The 24,263-nt window shown below is 46.3% G+C and overlaps 1 protein-coding gene across 1 annotated transcript; it reads right to left on the bottom strand.

Moving 5' to 3' along the window:
* Positions 1-368: 368 nt before the first annotated feature.
* On the bottom strand, positions 369-2,475 carry LOC143781251 (protein kinase C delta type-like). The gene is made up of 5 exons (XM_077267739.1): positions 2,227-2,475; positions 2,029-2,091; positions 1,310-1,861; positions 1,143-1,186; positions 369-990 (listed from the first exon to the last, which is right to left on the bottom strand). The coding sequence occupies exons 1-4, from the start codon at positions 2,427-2,429 to the stop codon at positions 1,162-1,164; spliced, it is 843 nt and encodes a 280-aa protein (XP_077123854.1). The 5' UTR covers positions 2,430-2,475; the 3' UTR covers positions 369-990; positions 1,143-1,161.
* Between the last annotated feature and the right edge of the window lie 21,788 nt (positions 2,476-24,263).

The following is a 24,263-nucleotide window of genomic DNA, read 5'->3' as shown; positions in this document are numbered from 1 at the left end:
TTTGTACTTTTTTTCTTATGTTCTGAAAGTATGCACCTACTTATTAATCTATCACACTAAATGTATTTCTGAGCCGCATTGGTCCAGAGGAAGGCGAAAACCTCCTGTGAGGAATCGGCCAATTATCCTCATATCAGGGGGGAAAATTCCTTCCTGACCCCAAATATGGCGATCAGAATGAATCCCAAGATCAAAGGCTGATACCTAACCTGTGTAATGTACCTAACCTGTGAAATGTAACTGTCCAGTAAAAAAATGTTTTATTTTCTTAGTCTAATTATTGTTTATATTCATTGGATCTAATTTTTATTTTAAACTAAGGTATTTTTATTTTATTATAACTTGTTTCTTACGCCACTAGTGTGTGATTGTACTTATTGATCTTTTATTCTAAACCTATTTATGGCCGTGTAGATCCAGAGGAAGGCGAAAACCCCCTATGAGGAATGGGCCAATTGTCCTCATATTAGGGGGAAAAATTCCTTCCTGACCCCAAATATGGCGATCGGATTAAATCCCAGGATCAGAAGCCGATCTATTTCCTACATCTATGTGCCGATATGTACTGTGTGCTATGTGTGTGCCTGTACTGATGATGTAGTGTGGGGACCTGCACTGATCATGTAGTGTGGGTGATGTGTGATGGGTGCGATACTTACCAGGCCTGTGCTACGGTGAGTTCAGGGATAATGGCCGCTCCTTACATGCTGCTGCTCAGCGGCCCCAGGACTGAAAGGTGCGACTATTGTTCCTGAACTCACCAGATGGAAACTTAGCACAGGCCGCTCCTGGGGTAGAAGATCTTCAGGCTGGAGGGATGTTAGATGCCAGCCCAGGAGGTCAAGGGTCTAGGGCAGCAATGGCAGTGGTCCGGCATGAAGATGGTATAGAGAGATGATGTTGAAGGGCAGCCGAGGTGTCATACAGCAGCAGAGACATGAGGCACGGGTCAGGAGGCATGAAGTTCTGAGCAGTTGGCACGGGCTCATCCTGCAAGACATAAGAGGAAGACAGGAAATCTTCTATCTACCGGATCTTCTGTTACATTAGGGGAATGGTCTTTATAATGAACAATTCTGCTATAGAACATCAGATACAATGTACTGATATATAGGTGTCCTTTATGTACAGCGGTCACTCACCAGATGGTCGTGGATTCTTTCACAGTCCAGATCTTTTCATCCACCTAAGAAAAAGAGAGACATAAAGTCATTGTTAGAAAACATTAAAAAAGACAAGATGGATGATGATTGCCTCAATATGAGAACAGCATCTGATGAGTGTTATCCTCAGAGGAGGAGATACTTACCGGGCCCAGCTTGGTGACCCGTACGTAAATCCGGCCACGGGGTGAAGGACTGTGTGCTCCGGCCACTGCAGATGGTGGTTCTCCAGAACTGGCCTGAATGGTGTAAATGGTGGCTCTGCTCTCCTTTCCTCCAGATCCTCCCAGCCAATGGTGGTAAAGAATGGATGCTCTCGGATGTTCCCGCTCACACCCAGGCGTGTCTGAGGGTCTTTGCGCAGCAGCTTCTTGATGAGATGTTTCACGTCAGCATCAAGCCAAGATGGAAATTTGGGCTTCTCGTTGATGATGGCTTTGAAAGCCATTTGCTTGACGGGGCCGTTGTAAAATGGGGTTCGTCCTGCTGCCATCCTGGACACCACCATCCCCAGGCTCCACCAGTCCACTGCTGCGCCGTACCGTTTTCTACGATGCACCTCAGGGGCCATGTAATGGAAAGTGCCCGTCACTCCAGAGATGTTTTTGGAGGAGGAGACGCCATCTTGGGCAAGCCCAAGGTCGATGATATGGATGTGGCCATCTGCATCCAACATGATGTTATCCGGCTTTATGTCTCTGCAATGAAACAAGAAAACAAAATAAGAAATCTGTCCAGTGATACAATAGATGGAAAATGGGTCACTACAAGATCAGGTAGAATAGGCGGCAGGACACCAAGGAAGCCGAGGGCCATATCTACAGCATGTAAAGGGGACAGAGAGAAGGAGGAAAGTTCTGCTTACCGGTGGACGATGTTGTGTCCGTGGAGGAACTGGAGGCCACATACCATCTCTGCTGTGTAGAATCTGATGGAGAGAACAGAGTGTAGAATCAATGTCATGAAATCCTTCTCTGGCAATCCCCAAATACCATGGCACCCCACCTCCTGCTTCCAGCACCCTAAATATATGCCCTAGATGGTAGATTCTACATTTTCTCACCTGACATTGCCGATGTTGAGGCAGCCGCACATCCTGATCAAATCCTCCAGGCTGCCACCGGACAGATACTCCGTGATGAAATACGCCCTGTGCTGAGACTGGTGTGCGGCATAGAGGTGGCACAGGAATGGGCAGTGTCTGGCCGCCAGGAGTATCCGCCGCTCTCTCAAGATGGTGTCCTCATTGTCCCTTTTGCTGATCATTTTGACGGCCACGTTGATGTTACTGCCGGGGACAGATGCCAGGACCACCTGAAAAACACAAAAGGAGAATACTTAAAAGGTGTCTGCAGGAGTGGAAGGATCTGGATGTTATAGTGCACAAGGTACATGAGTAAACTGAGTGGTCGCTCAGTCTGCTGGTGATCAGGACAATGTAGAGGAGCAGATCTATGGAGAGGTCTTAACTAATAATCATCATTTTAATTTGTAGTATTTATTTCATAAATCAAAACCACACATGAAAATAGGAAACTTTGCAATGAATCCTATCAGATAAATCTGCTCCTTTCTCCACCAGAACTGTATTTTAATTTTAAAAATTCTAAAGTAGTGAGATAGGAGATGACAGTTGGTGCTGATAATATTTTATGTAGAAGGTAGGGGGGAGAGGGGAGGAGTGCTGCATTTAGCTCCTCCCTCACCTCCTCTACATAGAATATTATCAGCACCAACTGTCATCTCCTCTCAGTAATGTAACAATCTGTCTTCACTAAATACAGAAATTATCCAGAAATTAGAAAATAAAAATTCACTCCTGCTGGAGAAAGAAGCAGATTTCTCTAATAAGATTTATTACAAAGTTGCTTAGTTTTTATATTTGCTATTGATTTATAAAATTAAAATTAAAATGACAATGACTTTTAAAAGAGTTTTCCTCTGTTACCATATGGGAATAAATAGAGCAAGCATTAGTGGGGGCTTGGCGCTGGGATTAGTGAGGTCCAAATATGATTGATTACCTAGAGACCAATATATACAATATGGCAGCCTGATTGTAGCCAATATTGGCAATGACATGGAAAAAAGCAATGCCCCCTGCCCCCTACAGCTGTGACCTTTGAGATGAACCCTCCAGTATAGAAGAATACCAGGTTATAGCAGCACTAGCCCTAACTATGGTGATGTTTTATATGTCATCTCACAGAAGGACACTACAATGAGCAATAACAAAGCAAGACATGGTTAATAACAGAGAACAATACATGGGGATATAATAAAACTTCTGGTTTCAAATAAATAAAAAATATGTAGGCCTTACTTTGCCAAAGGCGCCTCTACCCAGGACCTGGTGGATGTTGAAGCGGCTGATGTTAAGCCTGGCATAGGGGCCGGATGATCCAGGGTCTCCGCTGCATCCAGGTGTTGGCTCCTCCAATCTGTTGTCTCGTCTCCTCTTCTTCGTGATCTTCTTGAATCCGGTCACGCTGTCCTCTTCTCTCTTCCGCTTCTCTTTGCGCCCCTTCTCCTCGCTCCCCTTCTCCTCTCTCCTCCTCTCGCTCTCTTCTCCTTGTCCTGTAGTCGCCATTCTCAGTAATCTCTTCCCGCCTGTAGACCTCGGTCCAATCACTTCAGCTGACAGTTGAAAGTAAACGGCAGTTGGTCGTGTGCAGGTGACCAGAGGTCAGAGGTGACGGAACCCTCAGGTGGTTCCTGCAAGGCAGCGGTTCCTGGCCCTGCTCTGCCATATACACTGTGATGTGGGCATCATGGGTGACAGTTTAGAGTCCAGAGGAATGGCAGAGAACTTCATGGCGACTTCCAGTGGTTTATTTATTACATTATTAATCCCTCTATGTGTTTCATCATCGTTCCATTTTATAACTTACATTATTTTTGTGTTGTAAAGTTAATATTTTTATTAGTTTTTCTATCTTTCTTATCACATATTTCCTCCATGCTCCTATTTACTTTATCAATTCTCCCAAGTGTCTATTCCACCAAAGTGGTGCGCACCTATTACCCCCAGTCCCACCCAGCCGGCTCTACTGCACCCCATGTACAGAATACACGGAGCTGTAAACTCTTCCTGAGCTTTAATATTCTCTGTATAACCAACACTTTCTACCAATTATTACCTCTTACCATTATCAGTAGGATTGTCCCCATATCAGTGCCAGTCATGGTGCCCAATAGAGAATGGGAGAGGGGGTCATATACTTTACCAAACAGCCACACACCAGACCGGACAGGTGCCATTGGCCATTATATGTCCAGTGTGAATCGAGTCTTATAGCGCTACTGTACTGTGTATGTGGTTACTGTGTGCGGGGACACGTGATGGTGCAGTCACTTATACAGAGGTCCTGACTGGCGCTGGTATATGGCACTTTGGTGGTGCTGCTCTGCCATTTGTACATGTAATGAGCATGTGGCCGGCTGTAGATGTGATGTTATGTAGCCACAGTGGTTAGTATTATTACATTATACTGCCTGAGATCCTCAGTGTCAAGTTTAAGAAGAGAATGCCTTAAGGTACCTTCACACGAAACGACATTATAACGATATCGCTAGCAATCCGTGACGTTGCAGCGTCCTCGCTAGCGATATCGTTTCGTTTGACACGCAGCAGCGATCAGGATCCTGCTGTGATGTCGCTGGTCGCTGAATAAAGTCCAGAACTTTATTTGGTCGTCCGATCGCTGTGTATCGTTGTGTTTGAAAGCAAAAGCAACGATACCAGCGATATTTTACACTGGTAACCAGGGTAAACATCGGGTTACTAAGCGCAGGGCCGCGCTTAGTTACCCGATGTTTACCCTGGTTACTAGCGTAAAATGTAAAAAAAACAAACAGCACATACTCACATTGCGTCCCCTGCAGTCTGCTTCCTCCTCTGACTCAGCGCCGCAAAGTGAAAGTGAAAGCAGCACAGCGGTGACGTCACCGCTCTGCTCTCACTGTACGGCGCTCAGTCAGTCAGGAAGTGGACGCAGGGGGACGTGAATGTAAGTATGTGCTGTTTGTTTTTTTTAGATTTTACGCTGGTAACCAGGGTAAACATCGGGTTACTAAGCGCGGCCCTGCGCTTAGTTACCCGATGTTTACCCTGGTTACCAGGGGACCTCGGCATAGTTGATCGCTGGAGAGCGGTCTGTGTGACAGCTCTCCAGCGACCAAACAGCGACGCTGCAGCGATCGACATAGTTGTCGCTATCGCTGCAGCGTCGCTTCGTGTGAAGGTACCTTTAATGGTGCTAAAAAGCAACAACATTGTTTCTCCCGCGAAATGGTGGTGTCAGGGTGGGAGCATCTGGAAATAGAGATCCCCTTTTCCCTATTGCTGCAAGTAAACACATGCTTGAAACCTTTACAATTGATCCTTACAATCATGTAAATGGTAATCTCTAACCACACTTAGTTACTAGGTGAGTACACTAGTCAGCACTGGCACTTTAACCTAATTGATCCTCTCTATGGGATTGTTTAAAACCAGGAGGTGGAGATCCAAGTGAAGGAGATTGAGGAGGTGGATGTGGCGGTGTAGGTAGAATAGGCGGAGGAGTAGGTAGCCAACACTTTTTCTTTTTCTTTAAATTTGGGGAGGCCCCAAAATATTGAGAATGGCAAATAGAAAGAACAAACTGCAGTGAAGTATAACAATGGCTGGGTGCTCCTGGAAAACTTCTCTAGTACTGTGGGATCCACGCCTGGCTCACTTTAATAAATGTGAGATTGCCCACAATGGCAGTGGGCAGGCAGATGTGCCTGTCTGTGACCACACCCGCTGCCATGCTAAACACATGTTCTGACATTATAGTTGTCGCAGGGCAGGCCAGCCGCTCCAAGGCATAAAGGGCAAGCTCAGGCTATGTGTCCAATTTGGAGACCCAGAAGATGAATGTTGCAGACCCATCGGTAAGTACGTGGAGATGCTATTACGGACTATATTAAATGGTGGTGCAGGATGTTGTGGCGGGCTGAGAAAGGTTTTCCTCATATTAGACAGGTTAATTCTCCTTTCTGAGTTGGTGCCTGTGTCCCAGCTGCATTGGCAACTTCCTCCTTCTCTGTCTTGTTCTATCATTGAGCCTTCAGTGTCAGATAGGAACACCGTCAGTACTGCGTCTACCAGCATGCGCTTATATTCCTGAATTTTCCACTCCTGCTCCAGTAACAGAAGTAAGGATGGTACGATGTCCTTGTAGCGGGGATCCAGCAGGGTGGACAACCAGTAATCAGAAGTGGTGACAATACGGGCAACTCGGAAGTCATTGCGCAGGCACAGAAGCATGTATTGGCTCATGTGTGACAGGCTGCCCAGAGGTGGTAGATGTATGGTCTGGGTTCTCTCTATTTCCCCAGCGATGCTCCAGTGATGCCCGTTAACTGCTTTGAGGTCCACCCTGCTGTGAACACAGTTCCTCTTTCTCCTCCTCCAAAGCTGTCGCGTGGCTGTTGTGTACCTGATGGTTGTTGGTACAGGAACCCCCTCTCCGAGCCATGTGTGGAAGACTGGCCTGATAATGGTATTCATGGTCACTGTTCCTCCTTCTCTTCCTCCAGTGCCACATCATCCATCATCACTGTAAGTGTTTTTTCAAGCAGTCATAGAAGTGGGGTAGTAACACTGACAGTAGCGTCATCAGTGCTTGACTTGTCGGTGGAGTACTCGAAGCAGCGCAACACGGCACACATGTCACGCCTGGAGGGTCACTCGTTGGTGGTAAAGCTGTGGTGGTCCGCAGAGCCACTGACCAGTATGTGCTGCAGCTGAAACTTCACTTATGTCTGCTTCTACTTGAATAGTCTCTCCAGCATAAGTAAGATGGAGTTCCACCTAGTGTGTACATTGCATATGAGGTGGGGAGCGGGAAGGCAAAAATGATGCTGCAGCACAGGCAGGCAAGCAGCAGGGTGAGAGATGAAAGCTCACAGACTGTCCGCGATTTCAGCAGCAGATCTGACCAGGGGCATACATAGAAATCATGGGTCTCCACAGCAGAAATTCTATTTGCCCCGCCCACCCAAAAAAAAATATTTGTCAGGGTTACATAAGAGCATATCTTACAACTTTGCAGCCTTTACAAAGTAATTTTCCTCCTAAAGTCCTAAATTTATCTTTCATTGCCCCCATAAAGTGTGCCAACCAAAGTGCCCCCCAAACACAGTATGATACCCATATGGTAAAATCATCCACATTAGTCTCCACATGCACCACTATCTATCCATACAATATAATGGCCTCCATACAGTATGATGGACCCCACACAAACGTTCACACTGTATAATGGCTTGCATAAAGTATAATAGCCCCCAAAGAACCCTCCAAATATTATAATGGCCCCCACATAGCAATCCAAATACTATACAGTCCTCACATAGTCATCCATATAATATAATGGGCCCCATATAGTCCTTAATACAGTGTAATATGCCCCCATAATCCTCCATATAGAATAATGCAATCTCCATAGTCACTATATAGTATTATACACTCACCATGATCCTCTACAGAATATAATGCTTTCCCCATATTCCACCATAGAATATAATGCACCCCCCATGGTCCTCCATAGAACATAATGCACTTCCCATGGTCCTCCATGGAATATAATGCTCTCCCCATGGCCCTCCATAGAATATAATAATTACAATTTGCAAAGGCAACTAGACCCTAACTAAAGGTTAAGGTAAAACAAAACTTTTAATTCAACTATTAAAGAATAAATTTAAAATTTGCTAAACCAGTGGGTGTCCAATACTTGTATATTAGTATGTGAATTTTCAAATCCTCAAGATTTTACTCCAATATTCTATCTATTATGATTTCCCTAGAGTTGGTGTGGCCGCTACCACTACTCTCCTTGGGAGTTTATGCGCACTCCACTGTCTAGTTCCTAAAAGCAATTCATAGGCCTCCCCTACATGTTTAGTTGCCTTTGGCAAATTGTAATTATTGTTTTTACCCTACGCTGGTTTTCTGAACAGCAATTGTTGTGTATTTGTCCATAGAATATAATGCACTCCCCATGGTCCTCCATAAAATGTAATGCACTCCCCATGGTCCTCCATAGAATATAATGCAGTCCGCATGATCCTCCATATGATATAATGCACTTCCCATTGCACTCCATATAGTATAATGCACTCCCTATGGTCCTCCATACAATATAATGCACTCCCCAAGGTCCTCCATAAAATGTAATAATATAGAATATAACGCACTCCTCATGGTCTTCCATGGAATATAATGCCTTCACCATGGTCCTCCATAGAATATAACGCACTCCCCATCATCTTCCAAAAGAAGATAATGAACTCCCTATGTTCCTCCGTAGAAAATAATGCACTCTCCATGTTTCTTCTTAATATATAATGCACTCACCATGGTCCTCCATAGAATATAATGTACTCCCCATGTTTCTTCTTAATATATAATGCACTCCCCATGTTTCTTCTTAATATATAATGCATTCCCCATGGTCCTCCATAGAATATTATGCACTCCCCATGGTCCTCCATAGAATATAATGAACTCCCCATGGTCCTCCATAGAATAGAATGCACTCACCTTAGTCCACGTGTGAAAAAGACTTGGGTATACTAATAGATCACAGACTGCACATGAGTCAACAGTGTGATGCAGCAGCAAAAAGGCAAAAAACTGTACGAGGATGTATCAAGAGAAGCATAGAGTCTAGATAACGTGAAGTAATTATCCCCCTCTACTCCTCCTTGGTCAGACCTCATCCCTGACCAGTTCTTGGCATCACATTTTAAAAAAGACATTGAAAAACTGGAGCAATTTCAGAGAAGAGCTACCAAGATAGTGAGCAGACTGCAAAGTATGTCCTATGAGGAAAGGTTAAAGGATCTGGGAATGGTCAGTTTGCAAAAAAAAAAAGATGAAGAAGAGACGTAATAGCTGTCTACAGATATCGGAAGGGATGTCACATTATATATAATGCACCCCCCATGGTCCTCCATAGAATATAATGCACCCCCATGGTCCTCCATAGAATATAATGCACTTCCCATGGTCCTCCATACAACTCTATACAACATAATGCACCCCCATGGTTCTCTATAGAATATAATGCACCCCCCATGGTTCTCTATAGAATATAATGCACCCCCATAGTTCTCTATTGGATATAATACACCCCCATGGTCCTCAATAATATATAATGTGCTCCCCATGGTTGTCCATGTAATATAATGCACCCCCCATGGTCCTCCACATAATATAATGCACTCTCCATGGTCTTCCATAGAATATATTGAACTCCCCATGGTCCTCCATATAATATAATGCACTCTCCATGGTCCTCCATAGAATATAATGCACTCTCTATGGTCCTCCATAGAATATAATGCACTCTCTATGGTCCTCCATAGAATATAATGCACTCCCCATGGTCATACAGAGTCTATTATGGCCACCAGTCACTTATTTTTTTTAAAAAAATACAATTCTCACTTTTCCTCGTTCCACCCGATTTGAAGCGTTGCACATCTCAGCACAACCAACGTGCTGTAGAGGCTTCATCACACCCGCTGCGCTGAAACGTCAGACACCAAGGAAGAATGATGGGGAGAAAGTGTCAGCTGACGCTCCTCCTCAAACATTATTGCTCACGATTGCTGGCACCAGACCCCTTGACTCAAGGACCCCATAGCAGTCAAGTGGCCTGCTGCCATTGACTGAACGCCACTCTACTGAACAAAGTCGACCATTCCAAGACCAATATACCAATATTACCACATGCAAAATGCAAATACCACCATACCATGATCAAATATTATTACTGCTTGGTGTCTGAATATAACATCCTTCTTATTAGTGAGAAAAATCTACTGTTTAATATATGTATGGAGAGTCTGTTTGTTGGGCTCTCCATGCATGTGTCGTGACTGTAACACAGCCGCGACACATGCAGCTGCAGCGCCAATCAGCTGATTGACCGGCGCGATCCAGGAAGCCGGGTTTCCTCCACAGGTTATTCAGTAAGCGCTATAGCTTGCCGAATAAGAGGGAACCTGAGCAAATTCATTCATCTCTACTCATAAGTATTCGGACCCTTTGCTCAGACACTCATATTTAAGTCACATGCTATCCATTTCCTTGTGATCCTCCTTGAGATGGTCCTACTCCTTCATTGGAGTCCAGCTGTGTTTAATTAAACTGATAGGACTTGATTTGGAAAGGCACACACCTGTCTATATAAGACCTCACAGCTCACAGTGCATGTCAGACCAAATGAGAATCATGAGGTCAAAGGAACAGGCCAAGGAGATCAGAGACAGAATTGTGACAAGGCACACATCTGGCCAAGGTTACAAAAGAATTTCTGCAGTACTCAAGGTTCCTAAGAGCACAGTGGCCTCCATAATCCTTAAATGGAAGAAGTTTGGGACCACCAGAAGTCTTCCTAGACCTGGCCGTCCAGCCACACTGAGCAATCGTGGGAGAAGAGCCTTCGTGAGAGAGGTAAAGAAGAACCCCAAGATCACTGTGGCTGAGCTCCAGAGATGCAGTAGGGAAATGGGAGAAAGTTCCATAAAGTCAACTATCACTGCAGCTCTCCACCAGTTGTGCATTTATGGCAGAGTGGCCGGACGCAAGCCTCTCCTCAGTGCAAGACATATGAAAGCCCACATAGAGTTTGCTAAGAAACACAAGAAGGACTCCCAGACTATGAGAAATAAGATTCTCTGGTCTGATGAGATGAAGATAGACCTTTAGACCGTTTGGTGATAATTTTAAACAGTATGTGTGGAGAAAATCAGGCACTGCTCATCACCTGCCCAATACAATCCCAACAGTGAAACATGGTGGTGGCAGCATCATGCTATGGGGGTGTTTTTCAGCTGCAGGGACAGGATGACTGGTTGTCATTGAAGGAAACATGAATGCGGCCAAGTACAGAGATTTTCTGGATGAAAACCTCTTCCAGAGCGCTCTGGACCTCAGACTTGGTTGAAGGTTCACCTTCCAACAAGACAATGACCCTTAGCACACAGCTAAAATAACAAAGGAGTGGCTTCAGAACAACTCTGTGATCATTCTTGACTGGCCCAGCCAGAGCCCAGACCTAAATCCAATTGAGCATCTCTGTAGAGACCTGAAAATGGCTGTCCACCACGTTCACCATCCAGCCTGATGGAACTGGAGAGGATCTGCAAGGAAGAATGGCAGAGGATCCCCAAATCCAGGTGTGAAAAACTTTTTGCATAATTCCCAAGAAGACTCATGGCTGTATTAGCTCCAAGGGGTGCTTCTACTGAATACTGAGCCAAGGATCTGAATACTTATGACCATGTGATATTTCAGTTTTTCTTTTTTAATAAATTTGCAAACATTTCTATATTTCAGTTTTTTTCAGTCAAGATGGGGTGCAGAGTGTACAATAATGATAAAAAATGAACTTTTTTGAATTTACCAAATCGCTGCAGTGAAACAAAGAGTGAAAAGGGGTCTGAATACTTTCCGTACCCACTGTATTATCATCACTCATGCCTAATATTACCAGCATACTAATTCTTAATAAATACCACAGTACTAACATTAATGTTACCCCCATATATTGATCATCTGGTCGAAAGTGTCAGTATGTACAGTCAGGGCTGCCAACAGGAATTCCAGGGCACCATACTGGCAAAATTTTCAGGCTCTGCGCACCTTCCACAGTCCCACTGCCCACTCCTGGAAAAACTCCACTTCTGCACCATGTCCTCACCAATCGCAGTAGACAATCATTGTAGCCTTAAAGGGAAGGTTTGTTTCATTTGAGAAAAGCATAATGTATGGGTAGATGGCCTGATTCTAGGGATGTGTCACTTGCTCAGCAGCTGCTAAGGTTTAGATTTCAATGCAAGCAGTGTTTTATCAGCAGGAGATTATCACTGCAGGACTAGATCTGAGCAGGACAATCAATCTAGGACGTCTGCATTAGCCCTTCCCCGACCCCACCACTGATTAATAGCCCGCATAATGTACATAGGAAGCCGACAATTACTGGTGGGGGACATGGTTATACAGGGCTCAGCATTCACACCACTGCTACATCTACAGCAAGGAGTAAAAGGGTTTCTATCAAAACTGCAGCAAGCAGCCCAGTACGTGATATATCGCTGGAATCAGGGTGTCTACCTCTACACCATGTTTCTCTCAGACTACCTAGCAAAAACAGATTCCCGTTAAGTGCCCCCCCCCATATCGCCCTGTGTACACACAGCCCAAGACTCCTCTCATGTTACTACCACGTCCATCTTGTGTCAAACAACAAGACCGAATGAAGACATCAGGACCCAGCTCCTCCCAGGATCCTCAAGAGACATCCAAAATTAGGAACATTCAGCTCCCAGAAATAGTTTTGCTTCAGTCTCACACATACAGCACCCAGATCAGTCTAAAGGGGTCTTCTCACGACTACTAACGACCCTGTATTTCATATCTGTCCAATTCGATTGATCGCTGTGACCCCGGTTTCAGAAACCACAGCCGACCCCAGTAGAAAGATCAGTAGAGATGAGAAAAGAATGTGTTGTTCTACGGATGAGCGAACCCGTGGATGCTCCGGTGCAACAGGACTGTACAGTTGTGGCCAAAAGTATTGACACCCCTGCAATTCTGTCAGATAATACTCAGTTTCTTCCTGAAAATGATTGCAATCACAAATTCTTTGGTATTGTTATCTTCATTTAATTTGTCTTAAATGAAAAAGCACAAAAGAGAATGAAGCAAAAAGCAAAACATTGATCATTTCACACAAAACTCCAAAAATGGGCCAGACAAAAGTATTGGCACCCTCAGCCTAATACTTGGTTGCACAATCTTTAGCCAAAATAACTGCGACCAACCGCTTCCAGTAACCATCAATGAGTTTCTTACAATGCTCTGCTGGAATTTTAGACCATTCTTCTTTGGCAAACTGCTCCAGGTCCCTGATATTTGAAGGGTGCCTTCTCCAAACTGCCATTTTTACATCTCTACACAGGTGTTCTATGGGATTCAGGTCTGGACTCATTGCTGGCCACCTTAGAAGTCTCCAGTGCTTTCTCTCTAACCATTTTCTAGTGCTTTTTGAAGTGTGTTTTGGGTCATTGTCCTGCTGGAAGACCATGACCTCTGAGGGAGACCCAGTTTTCTCACACTGGGCCCTACATTATGCTGCAAAATTTGTTGGTAGTCTTCAGACTTCATAATGCCATGTACACAGTCAAGCAGTCCAGTGCCAGAGGCAGCAAATCAACCCCAAAACATCAGGGAACCTCCACCATGTTTGACTGTAGGGACCGTGTTCTTTTCTTTGAATGCCTCTTTTTGTCTCCTGTAAACTCTATGTTGATGCCTTTGCCCAAAAAGCTCTACTTTTGTCTCATCTGATCAGAGAACATTCTTCCAAAATGTTTTAGGCTTTTTCAGGTAAGTTTTGGCAAACTCCAGCCTGGCTTTTTTATGTCTCGGGGTAAGAAATGGGGTCTTCCTCGGTCTCCTACCATACAGTCCCTTTTCATTCAGACACCGACGGATAGTACGGGTGGACACTGTTGTACCCTCGGACTGCAGGGCAGCTTGAACTTGTTTGGATGTTAGTCGAGGTTCTTTATCCAACATCCGCACAATCTTGCGTTGAAATCTCTTGTCAATTTTTCTTTTCCGTCCACATCTAGGAAGGTTAGTCACAGTGCCATGGGCTTTAAACTTTTTGATGACACTGCGCACGGTAGGCACAGGAACATTCAGGTCTTTGGAGATGGACTTGTAGCCTTGAAATTGCTCATGCTTCCTCACAATTTGGTTTCTCAAGTCCTCAGACAGTTCTTTGGTCTTTCTTTTCTCCATGCTCAATGTGGTACACACAAGGACACAGGACAGAGGTTGAGTCAACTTTAAACCATGTCAACTGGCTGCAAGTGTGATTTAGTTATTGCCAACACCTGTTAGGTGCCACAGGTAAGTTACAGGTGCTGTTAATTACACAAATTAGAGAAGAATCACATGATTTTTCGAACAGTGCCAATACTTTTGTCCACCCCCTTTTTTATGTTTGGTGTGGAATTATATACAATTTGGCTTTAGGACAATTCTTTTTGTGTCTTTTCATTTAAGACAAATTAAATGAAGATAATAATAACAAAGAATTTGTGTTTGCAATCATTTTCAGGAAGAAACTGAGTATTATCTGACAGAATTGCAGGGGTGTCAATACTTTGGCCACAACTGTAGTTCAAAGTTTGGTTCTACATCTGAGCGTGACCCGTAACCTGATAGCAGACCCCCAACTTCTCAGGGCAGAAAGACGGACAGATCCTGCGGGGTGTGTAGCGCGTAGCGGCGGATTTTGGCCACACCCCAGTCCATGCCCAGTTACTAGAGTTGAGCGACTTTTATTTTTTTAGGATCGAGTCGGGTTTCGCGAAACCCGACTTTGTCAAAAGTCAGGTGAAATCGGCCGATTATTGCGAAAAGTTGGGGGCCGACTGAAACACGAAACGCAATGCAAGTCAATGGGGAATCAAAGTCGGCAGAGAGTGCAGGACAGGAAAACACCTACAGTGCCTATTTTATTGCCAAAAACATCAATTCTTATTACTGAAGCTTGTCAATCTTAATTTACTTTATACTAATAGTTAGCATTAAAAATTGGGGGTCATTTGGCTAAAGTTGTGGGGGGTAGGGCTGGCTCACGTTTTTCGTGGGCCCAGGAAACGCGGAATACATCACAGCGGTGGAGCAGGGAGAGGTAAGTATTTCAACTTTGCAAGTGCTGTGATCCTGAGCAAGCAGGGGGCCCACTCGTTCACATTGGCACTGGCACAGGGCCTCTCAAAGTACGGCGGTGTGTTTGACGGCGGGGGCGCCTCCCACCGGCGGAGACACTTTTGTGTACTATGAGTGGCCCTGTGCCAGTGACGTTGCCAACGAGTATGCCCCCCCACCTGATGAAGGAACCTGCACTTTCATTTGCACCTTCCTCTTTGTCCCTGTGTAAGGTAGTATAGTATGCGGGAAGTGGAACCTGACTTTCAGCAGGGTCAGATTTTTGCTGTGTAGAGGGCAAGGGGAATGTAGTGGTCTGGGTCAATGTACCAGCAGACTCATCTAGCAGTGGCTGGGCAATGGGCAGGATGAGGAGGAAACACAGATATAGGCCCAAATAATAAAGTGGGCTAAATGCAGTTCAAAACTGGTAACAGGACTAAACAGGCGGCATTGCTTTGTTCAGTGGAGGACAACTGTAATGAGTGCCAGACATAGTTAGTAGGCCCAAATAATAAAGTAGCCTAAATGCAGTTCAAAATTGGTAACAGGAGTACACTGGCGGCATAGCTTTGTTCAGCGGAGGACAATTGTAAGGAGTGGCAGACACAGTTAGTAGGCCCAAAAAAGTAAGTAGGCTAAATGCAGTTCAAAATTGGTAACAGGAGTACACTGGCGGCATAGCTTTGTTCAGCAGAGGACAATTGTAAGGAGTGGCAGACACACTTAGTAGGCCCAAAAAAGTAAGTAGGCTAAATGCAGTTCAAAATTGGTAACAGGAGTACACTGGCGGCATAGCTTTGTTCAGCGGCGGACAATTGTAAGGAGTGGCAGACACAGTTAGTAGGCCCAAAAAAGTAAGTAGGCTAAATGCAGTTCAAAATTGGTAACAGGACTAACCAGGCGGCATTGCTTTGTTCAGCGGAGGACAACTGTAAGGAGTGGCAGACACAGTTAGTAGGGCCAAGTAATAAAGCGGGCCAAATGCAGTTCAAAATTGGTAACAGGAGGAAACAGGTGGCTCAGCTTTGTTCAGTGGAGGAGAAAAGCAAGGAGCAGCAGACACCATTAGTAGGCCCAACCAAACAAGTAGGCCGAATGCAGTTTAATATGTGATATAGGCTGAAAATTGTAGCTCAGCTTTGTTCAGTGGAGGAGAACAACAAGCAGCGGCACACACCGTTAGTAGGCCCAACCAAACAAGTAGGCCAAATGCAGTTTAATATGTGATACAGGCTGAAAATTGAAGGCCAGCTTTGTTCAGTGGAGGAGAACAACAAGCTGTGGCAGACACCGTTAGTAGGCCCAACCAAACAAGTAGGCCAAATGCAGTTTAATATGCGATAAAGGCTGAAAATTGAAGCTCAGCTTTGTTCAGTGGAGGAGAACAACAAGCAGCGGCAGACACCGTTAGTAGGCCCAACCAAACAAGTAGGCCAAATGCAGCTTAATATTTGATATTGGCTGAAAATTGAAGCTCAGCTTTGTTCAGTGGAGGAGAAATGCAAGGAGCGGCAGACACCATTAGTAGGCCCAACCAAGCAAGTAGGCCAAATGCAGTTTAATATGTGATATAGTCTGAAAATTGAAGCTCAGCTTTGTTCAGTGGAGGAGAACAACAAGCAGCGGCAGACACCGTTAGTAGGCCCAACCAAACAAGTAGGCCAAATGCAGTTTAATAATTGATATAGGCTGAAAATTGAAGCTCAGCTTTGTTCAGTGGAGGAGAAAAGCAAGGAGCGGCAGACACCGTTAGTAGGCCCAACCAAACAAGTAGGCCAAATGCAGTTTAATATTTGATATAGGCTGAAAATTGAAGCTCAGCTTTGTTCAGTGGAGGAGAAAAGCAAGGAGCGGCAGACACCGTTAGTAGGCCCAACCAAACAAGTAGGCCAAATGCAGTTTAATATTCGAAACAGGAGTAAACAGGTGGCATAGCTTTGTTCAATGGAGGACAGCTGTAATGAGTGGCGCAGACACAGGTTGTAGGCCCACATTTAAAAAGTAGGCTCCAAGCAGTTCAAAAATGGTAACAGGAGTAAACAGGCAGCATAGCTTTGTTCAATGGAGGACAGCTGTATTGAGTGGCGCAGACAGACACAGGTAGTAGGCAGGTAGTAGCCCTAAAATAAAAAAAATAGGCTCAATGCAGTTTAAAATTGGTTACAGGGGTACACAGGCGGCATAGCGTTGTTCAGCGGAGGACAATTGTAAGGAGTGGCACAGACAGACTTAGTAGGCCTAAAATAAAAAAGTAGGCTCAATGCAGTTCCAAACGGGTTACAAGAGTGAACTGGCGGCATAGCGTTGTTCAGCGGTGGGCAATTGTAAGGAGTGGCACAGACAGACTTAGTAGGCCTAAAATAAAAAAGTAGGCTCAATGCAGTTTAAAATTGGTTACAGTGGTACACAGGCGGCATAGCGTTGTTCAGTGGAGGACAACTGTAAGGAGTGACTGACACAGTTAGTAAGCCAAAATAATAAAGTGAGGTAAATGTCTGCCAAAATAAATTTCAAAAATAAACAGGTGGCATAGCTACGTACAGGGGTGGGCTCCTCTGCTGAGTAGCAGACAGTGGTAGTTGGCGCAAAGTATTAAATGGTCTAAATGGAGGCCACGGCCCCTGCATATTTTAACTATCATCTATCATTTCAACAAATTTGTATTGGCAGTGCCATTGAAGGATTTATCAGCATACACTACACTCTGGTGGAGCAGGGAGAGGTAAGTATTGCAAGTGGCAGAGCACTGTTCGACCAGGGGGGAACACTCTCTCGTGGGCAGCGGTACTGGCATAGGGCCCCTCATATTACGACGGTGTGTCTGACGTTCGTTATGCACCACCACCGTCAGAGACACTTCATTGTACTATGAGGGACCCTGTGCCAGTGCCGTCGCTCAGGAGTGGGCACACCCACTTGTCCAGGCAAACGGCACTCGCACGGGTGCTTGCTCTAGGTGGTGACCATGGCCCTGCGGGGGGAGTCAGCCCATTTAGGGAGGTAAAAAAATGGCCTATGGTGGACATTCAGCAGCTGCAAATGGAGGAATTGGAGCAGTCAGTAAGAGGAGGCCAAAAGCAAGACATTTTTTCAGGCAAGCTACGTGTCAGCAGGTAAAGGTGGGGCAAAATAATTTGAAATCCATGATTGGTTCATTTTAATGAAGGTTAGATCAACATTTTTGGTAGCTAGATGAGTCCTTTTTCGGTCAGTATTGAACCAGCAGCACTGAAGACTCTTTCTGATAGCACACTAGCAGCTGGGCAAGCTAGCTCCTGTAATGCATATTCTGCCAATTCAGGCCAGGTGTCTATTTTAAATGCCCAGTAATCAAAGGGGAATGACGTGTGAGGGAGAACATCCATAAAAGAGGAAAAATAGTTCGTAACCATACTGGACAAATGTTGTCTCCTGTCACTTTGAATTGATGCAGCAGTACCTGTCGTGTCTGCGGTCATTGCGAAATCACTCCACAACCTGTTTATAAAACCCCTCTGTCCAACGCCACTTCTGATTTGTGCACCTCTAAAACCTCTGCCATGTTGCCCCCTGCAGCTCGTATGAGAACCATCACCGCCGCTGTGTGCTGGGAATGCCTGAACCAAAAGGTCTACAAGAGTTGCTTGTTTGGTAGCCAATATTTGCTCAAGGTTCTCGTGGCATGATATTTTGTTGTTTCACTTTATAGCGTGGATCCAGGAGGCAGGCCAACCAGTAATCGTCATCGGTCATCATTTTTATAATACGGGGGTCCCTTTTTAGGATACGCAAGGCATAATCAGCCATGTGGGCCAATGTTCCAGGTGTCAATTCACTGCTTGTGCTGGGTTGAGGAGCACTTTCTTGCAAATCAACATCACTTGTCTCCCGCAAAAACCCTATACCTGACCTTGCAACGCCACCAGTTTCTATTGCCCCCTGAGAAGCATCCTCCTCCCATAACTATTCATCCCCATCATCATCCTCCTCCTCCTCTTCGTCCGCCACCTCATCCAGGAGAGTTCCCTGAGCAGACAATGGCTGACTGTCATCAAGGCTTCCCTCCTCCTCGGCTGCAGACGCCTGCTCCTTAATGTGCGTCAAACTTTGCATCAGCAGACGCATTAGTGGGATGCTCATGCTTATGATGGCGTCGTCTGTACTTACCAGCCGTGTGCATTCCTCAAGACACTGAAGGACTTGACAGAGGTCTTGTAGCTTCGACCACTGCACACCTGACAACTCCATGTCTGCCATCCAACTGCCTGCCCGTGTATGTGTATCCTCCCACAAATACATTACAGCACGCCTCTGTTCGCACAGCCTCTGAAGCATGTGCAGTGTGGAGTTCCACCTTGTTGCAACATCGATTATTAGGCGGTGCTGGGGAAGCTTCAGCGATCGCTGATGGTTCTGCATATGGCTGGAGTGTACGGGCGACCGGCGCATGTGCGAGTAAAGTCTTCGTACCTTCAGGAGCAGGGCTGGTAACCCCGGATAACTTTTCAGGAAGTACTGCACCATCAGGTTCAAGGTGTGAGCCAGGCAAGGTATGTGTTTCAGTTCTGAAAGGGCTATGGCAGCCATAAAATTCCTTCCGTTATCTGTTATGATCCGGTGACCTTGGAGCAGCATGAGACTTTCTCAGGAGTAGGTGGAATCTGTACTGACCGCAAACCCTAAACTGACACCGCAACTAGAAGTAGCCGTGGGGTGTACCTAACACATCCTAGACACCTCGACACAGCCGGAGGACTAAATACCCCTATAGATGGAAATGGGAATTCTATCATGCCTCAGAGCAGAACCCCAAAGGATAGGCAGCCCCCCACAAATATTGACTGTGAGTATTAGAGGAAAGACACACGCAGGCAGAAATCAGGATTTAGCAAAAGAGGCCACGCTAGCTAAATAGGAAAGGATAGGACAGAATACTAAGCGGTCAGTATTAAAACCCTAAAAATATCCACAGCAGATAATACAAAAATTCCACCATCTAACTAAAGACATGGAATGTATAGCTGCATCTCCTGAGAATCCAACTTGACTGAACAAATCCAAACACAGTCTAAGCTGGACAAGAAAAAACAATAAATAGCACTAAATTGTAAAGCACACAGCATGTGTGCTGTAGAAACAAAACCAGACACTTATCTTTGCTGATTTGGAAGCAGGGCAGGAGGAACCAGACAGAGATGCAAAACCTCCAAGAACAATGGACAACTGGCAAGGGCTAATGAATCCTGCACACCTAAATACCCCAGTCAGAGCTGCAATCAGCAGGGACACCTGCCCAGGATTGCAACTCAGGGACAACTGCACTACCACCAACAACCACCGGAGGGAACCCAAGAGCAGAATTCACAACAGTTATCACTGACTACCTTGCCTGCCTCAAGATGTACACTGCCCAGCCATGACTGAGTTTCTTGCTGCAAGTACTCTGCCAGTACTTCCGCGGTGTGTCTGTTGTCGCCCAAACACTTCATTTCCAACACAGCCTGCTGACGCTTACCACTAGCTGTTCCATAATGGGACACCTTGTGTGCAACACTGGCAGCTGCGGATGGAGTGGTAGGGCGACTGTGCTCTGTGGACGAGCTTTCGCTTTTGGAGGAGGAGGAGGAGGAGGAGGGGTGTCGAACGCCTACTGCCAACTGTTTCCTAGACTGTGGGCTAGGCAGAACTGTCCCACTATGGCTGTCCCCTGTGGACCCTGCATCCACCACATTAACCCAGTGCGCCATGATGGACACATATCATCCCTGGCCATGCCTACTGCTCCATGCATCTGTTGTGAGGTGCACCTTTCTACTGACTGATTGCCTGAGTGCATGGACAATGCGGTCTTTGACATGCTGGTGGAGGGCTGGGATGGCTTTTCTCGCAAAGAAGTGTTGACTGGGTAGGTCATAGCGTGATACTGCGTAGGGCATCAGGGCTTTGAAAGCTTCGCTTTCAACCAACCGGTAGGGCATCATCTCTAACAAGATTAGTCTAGCAATGTGGGGGTTCAAACCCTGTGTACGCGGATGAGAGGGTGAGTACTTCCTAAACTTCCTAACGAGAGTCTCTTGTAGGGTGAGCTGGACTGGAGAGCTGCATATGGTGGAACTAGCGGGGTGGTGGTGGACATTGGCCTACATACAGTGTTTCCTACCAAGAACCTGGTGATTCCCTGACTGCTTTGGCCTTGCGACGATACCTCCACATTTGCTGCAGGTGGTGTCCTAAATGGTGGGCTTACAGTGAGGGTACAATGTAGCGTTGCTGACTACCTTCATTCTGAGTGGGTGCACCAACGTTACGGGATGTTTGGTAGTTAGTCCAGGCTTGTAAGTGCATGCTGGTTAAATGTCTACGCATGCACGTTGTATTTAAATTTTGGACATTCTTCCCTCTGCTAAAGGTCTTTGAGCATTTCTTACAGATAACTTTGCACTGATCATTCGGATCTTGGTTAAAAAATTGCCACACTGCACTCTTCCTACTATCGAATACCTTTTCAGGCATTGCACACTGTGCTACTTTCACCGGATGGCCACGCTGTCCTAAAACTGTTTTTGTTTTTGACACACGTTTTTGGCCTGATACGAGCCTGCCAGATGAAAGCTGTTGCGATGTTGATGCCTGCTGTGGATCATCCTCCTCCGCTTCAGAGCTACTGCCAGCGGCACCCTGTTCCCCCAATGGCTGCCAATCTGGGTCAACTGGGTCATCTATCACCTCCTCTTCAATGTCCTGTGCACCTTCCTCTGTGTCACCGTGTAAGGTGCTATAGCGTTCGGGACGGGGCAACATAGTCTCATCAGGGTCAGATTCTGGCTCAGTACACTGCGAGGGCAATGTAGTGATCTGAGTCAATGGAACAGCATAATAATCTAGCTGTGGCTGTGCATCTGTGCACTCCATGTCCGATTCACCTTGTAATGGTTTGTTAACTATTTCCCTTTCTAACCCTGGCACGGTATGTGTAAAGAGCTCCATGGAGTAAACTGTAGTGTCGCCTGCCGCATCCTTCACTTTTGCTTTGGGTGAAGGACACAAGGAAGCGACTTGTTCCTGACCGGGAGCATCCACTGACGACTCACTGCTTTTATATTTCGAACTTTCTGAAGAGGAGGTGAAAGAGCTAGAGGCTGAGTCAGCAATGAAAGCCAAAACTTGTTCCTGCTGCTCTGGCTTTAAAAGCGTTTTTCCTACTCCCAGATAAGGGAGCCTTCGAGGCCTTGTGTAGCCAGACGATGACGCTGTCTGAACAACTCAAGCCTTAGGTGCTATTTTGCTTTTCCCACCACCACCAGATGCTCCACCACCACCACCACCACCATCATTACCAGCTGGCAATGACCGCCCATGGCCTCTTCCACCAGACTTCCTCATTTTTGGGAAAATGTAATCAAACTAACAACCGTTATATGGTACTGTAAAACAAGGTAGAAGGTGTATATAAACTTGTTGAGAATTTAAATCTCCCTTTTTTGGGAGGGAGACTGCACCCAAACTCAGGCCCTGTGTATTACACTACACATTGTAAGTGGCAGAACGTGGCTGGCAGATATACGACAAACAGAACTGACACAGATGCACTTAGTGGCAATTTAAATCTCCCTTTTTTGTGTGGGAGACTGCTGCAAAAATCAGGCCCACTGTATTACACTACACAATGTAAGTGGCAGAACGTGGCTGGCAGATATACGACAAACAGAACTGACGCAGATCCACTTAGTGGCAATTTAAATCTCCCTTTTTTGTGTGGGAGACTGCTGCAAAAACCAGGCCCACTGTATTACACTACACAATGTAAGTGGCAGAAAATGGCTGGCAGATATACGACAAAGAGAACTGACGCAGATCCACTTAGTGGCAATTTAAATCTCCCATTTTTGTGTGGGAGACTGCTGCAAAAATCAGGCCCACTGTATTACACTACACAATGTAAGTGACAGAACGTGGCTGGAAGATATATATACAGGGGTGGGATTCAGCCGGTACGACCCGGTACGGGGCAGCCGTTTACTAAAATTTCTATCTGCCAGCGTTCCGGTAATTGAAAATGCCCCCCCCCCACCCCCGTCGCCGCTTATGCCTCCCTGTCTCATACTCACCTCACCTGCTCCAGCGGTGCCGGCTGGTCTGCTCTCAGCGACTGCACGACTGCAGCTCGCCCTGTGTGAGAGGTCACATGGTGCCGCCTCATTAAGGTGATGAATATTCATGAATATTCATCATCTTAAATGACCGTTACCACCTGACCGCGGCGCTCACACAGGACGAGGAGGACGGTGCAGTGCTGCGCAGGGACAGAGCGAGGTGGAGGATTCCGTTCCTCTGCTACGCGGTGTGTGAGCCTGTGAGGTGACTCAGGTGAGTATGAATCATTCCAGCCAGGGAGGACGGGGGAGCCGGTGGGGAGGAGGAGGTCCGCGGTGGACGGCCAGGACGGGGAGCCATGCCCATGATACAAGATGGGACTGGGAGCGTCGGGGAGTCGGCGATGAGCCACGCATGGGGGGGGGGCAGCGGGATGAATCATGAATCATTCCAGGCAGGCAGCCAGGGAGGATGAAGGGAGCCGGCGGCGAGCATGTAGGAGGTCCGCGGTGGACGGGGAGCCATGATACAAGATGGGACTGGGGAGCCGCGCCGGCGATGAGCCACGCATACGGGGGGGGGGGGGATGGGAGATGAGCCAGTGCCTGAGCCACCCATGCATACATAACGTATTCTTGTCATTAAGGGAGACAAACTGCTTCCAAAAATATGAATCGTGCCACTGGGCGTGGCTTATTAGTATGGGCGGGGTTATTGAAAATGGGCGTGGCCAAAATTCCGGCGACTTAGAGGACCTGTTGTTAAAAATTTGAATCCCACCCCTGTATATATATATATATGCAGCGCCCCAGAGTCCTGGTCGTTGCAGTACTGTGGCTCCGCCACTATGGGGAGCCATGGTGCGTCTGATGGCACTGAAGGAGTTCATCTGATCAGGTATCACAGACACCAATACATTTCACAGCCGGGCCTCCGGGGGGAGCTAAGGGTTCTATTCATTAGGCCACTCCCCACCATAGTGGGTAAACTGGGGGTCAGGCAGGAAGTTAGATTAGAAAGCTGACTGGATTGGACGAAGCAACACCTAGTGGCAGAGGGTGTTGTGGAGGAAGAGACAGTAGGGTCTCTGTCAGGGGTGGGATCCTGAAAGAGGCTTGGCATTGGAAAGAACGTAACGGGTCCGCGCCAGCTCCGGGAAGCGGCGGGGCCCAAGAAAGGACTAGAAGCGAGATAGATTGTGCTGAGTGAGAAACGAGATCAAGCGATAGGAGAATTCCAGTAGGGGTCGTGCT

The sequence above is a fragment of the Ranitomeya variabilis genome, chromosome 6 (assembly GCF_051348905.1).
Source record: "Ranitomeya variabilis isolate aRanVar5 chromosome 6, aRanVar5.hap1, whole genome shotgun sequence".
Taxonomy (NCBI): domain Eukaryota; kingdom Metazoa; phylum Chordata; class Amphibia; order Anura; family Dendrobatidae; genus Ranitomeya; species Ranitomeya variabilis.
The sequence above is the reverse complement of the archived record's forward strand: the minus strand, read 5'-3'. Positions and strand labels throughout refer to the sequence as shown.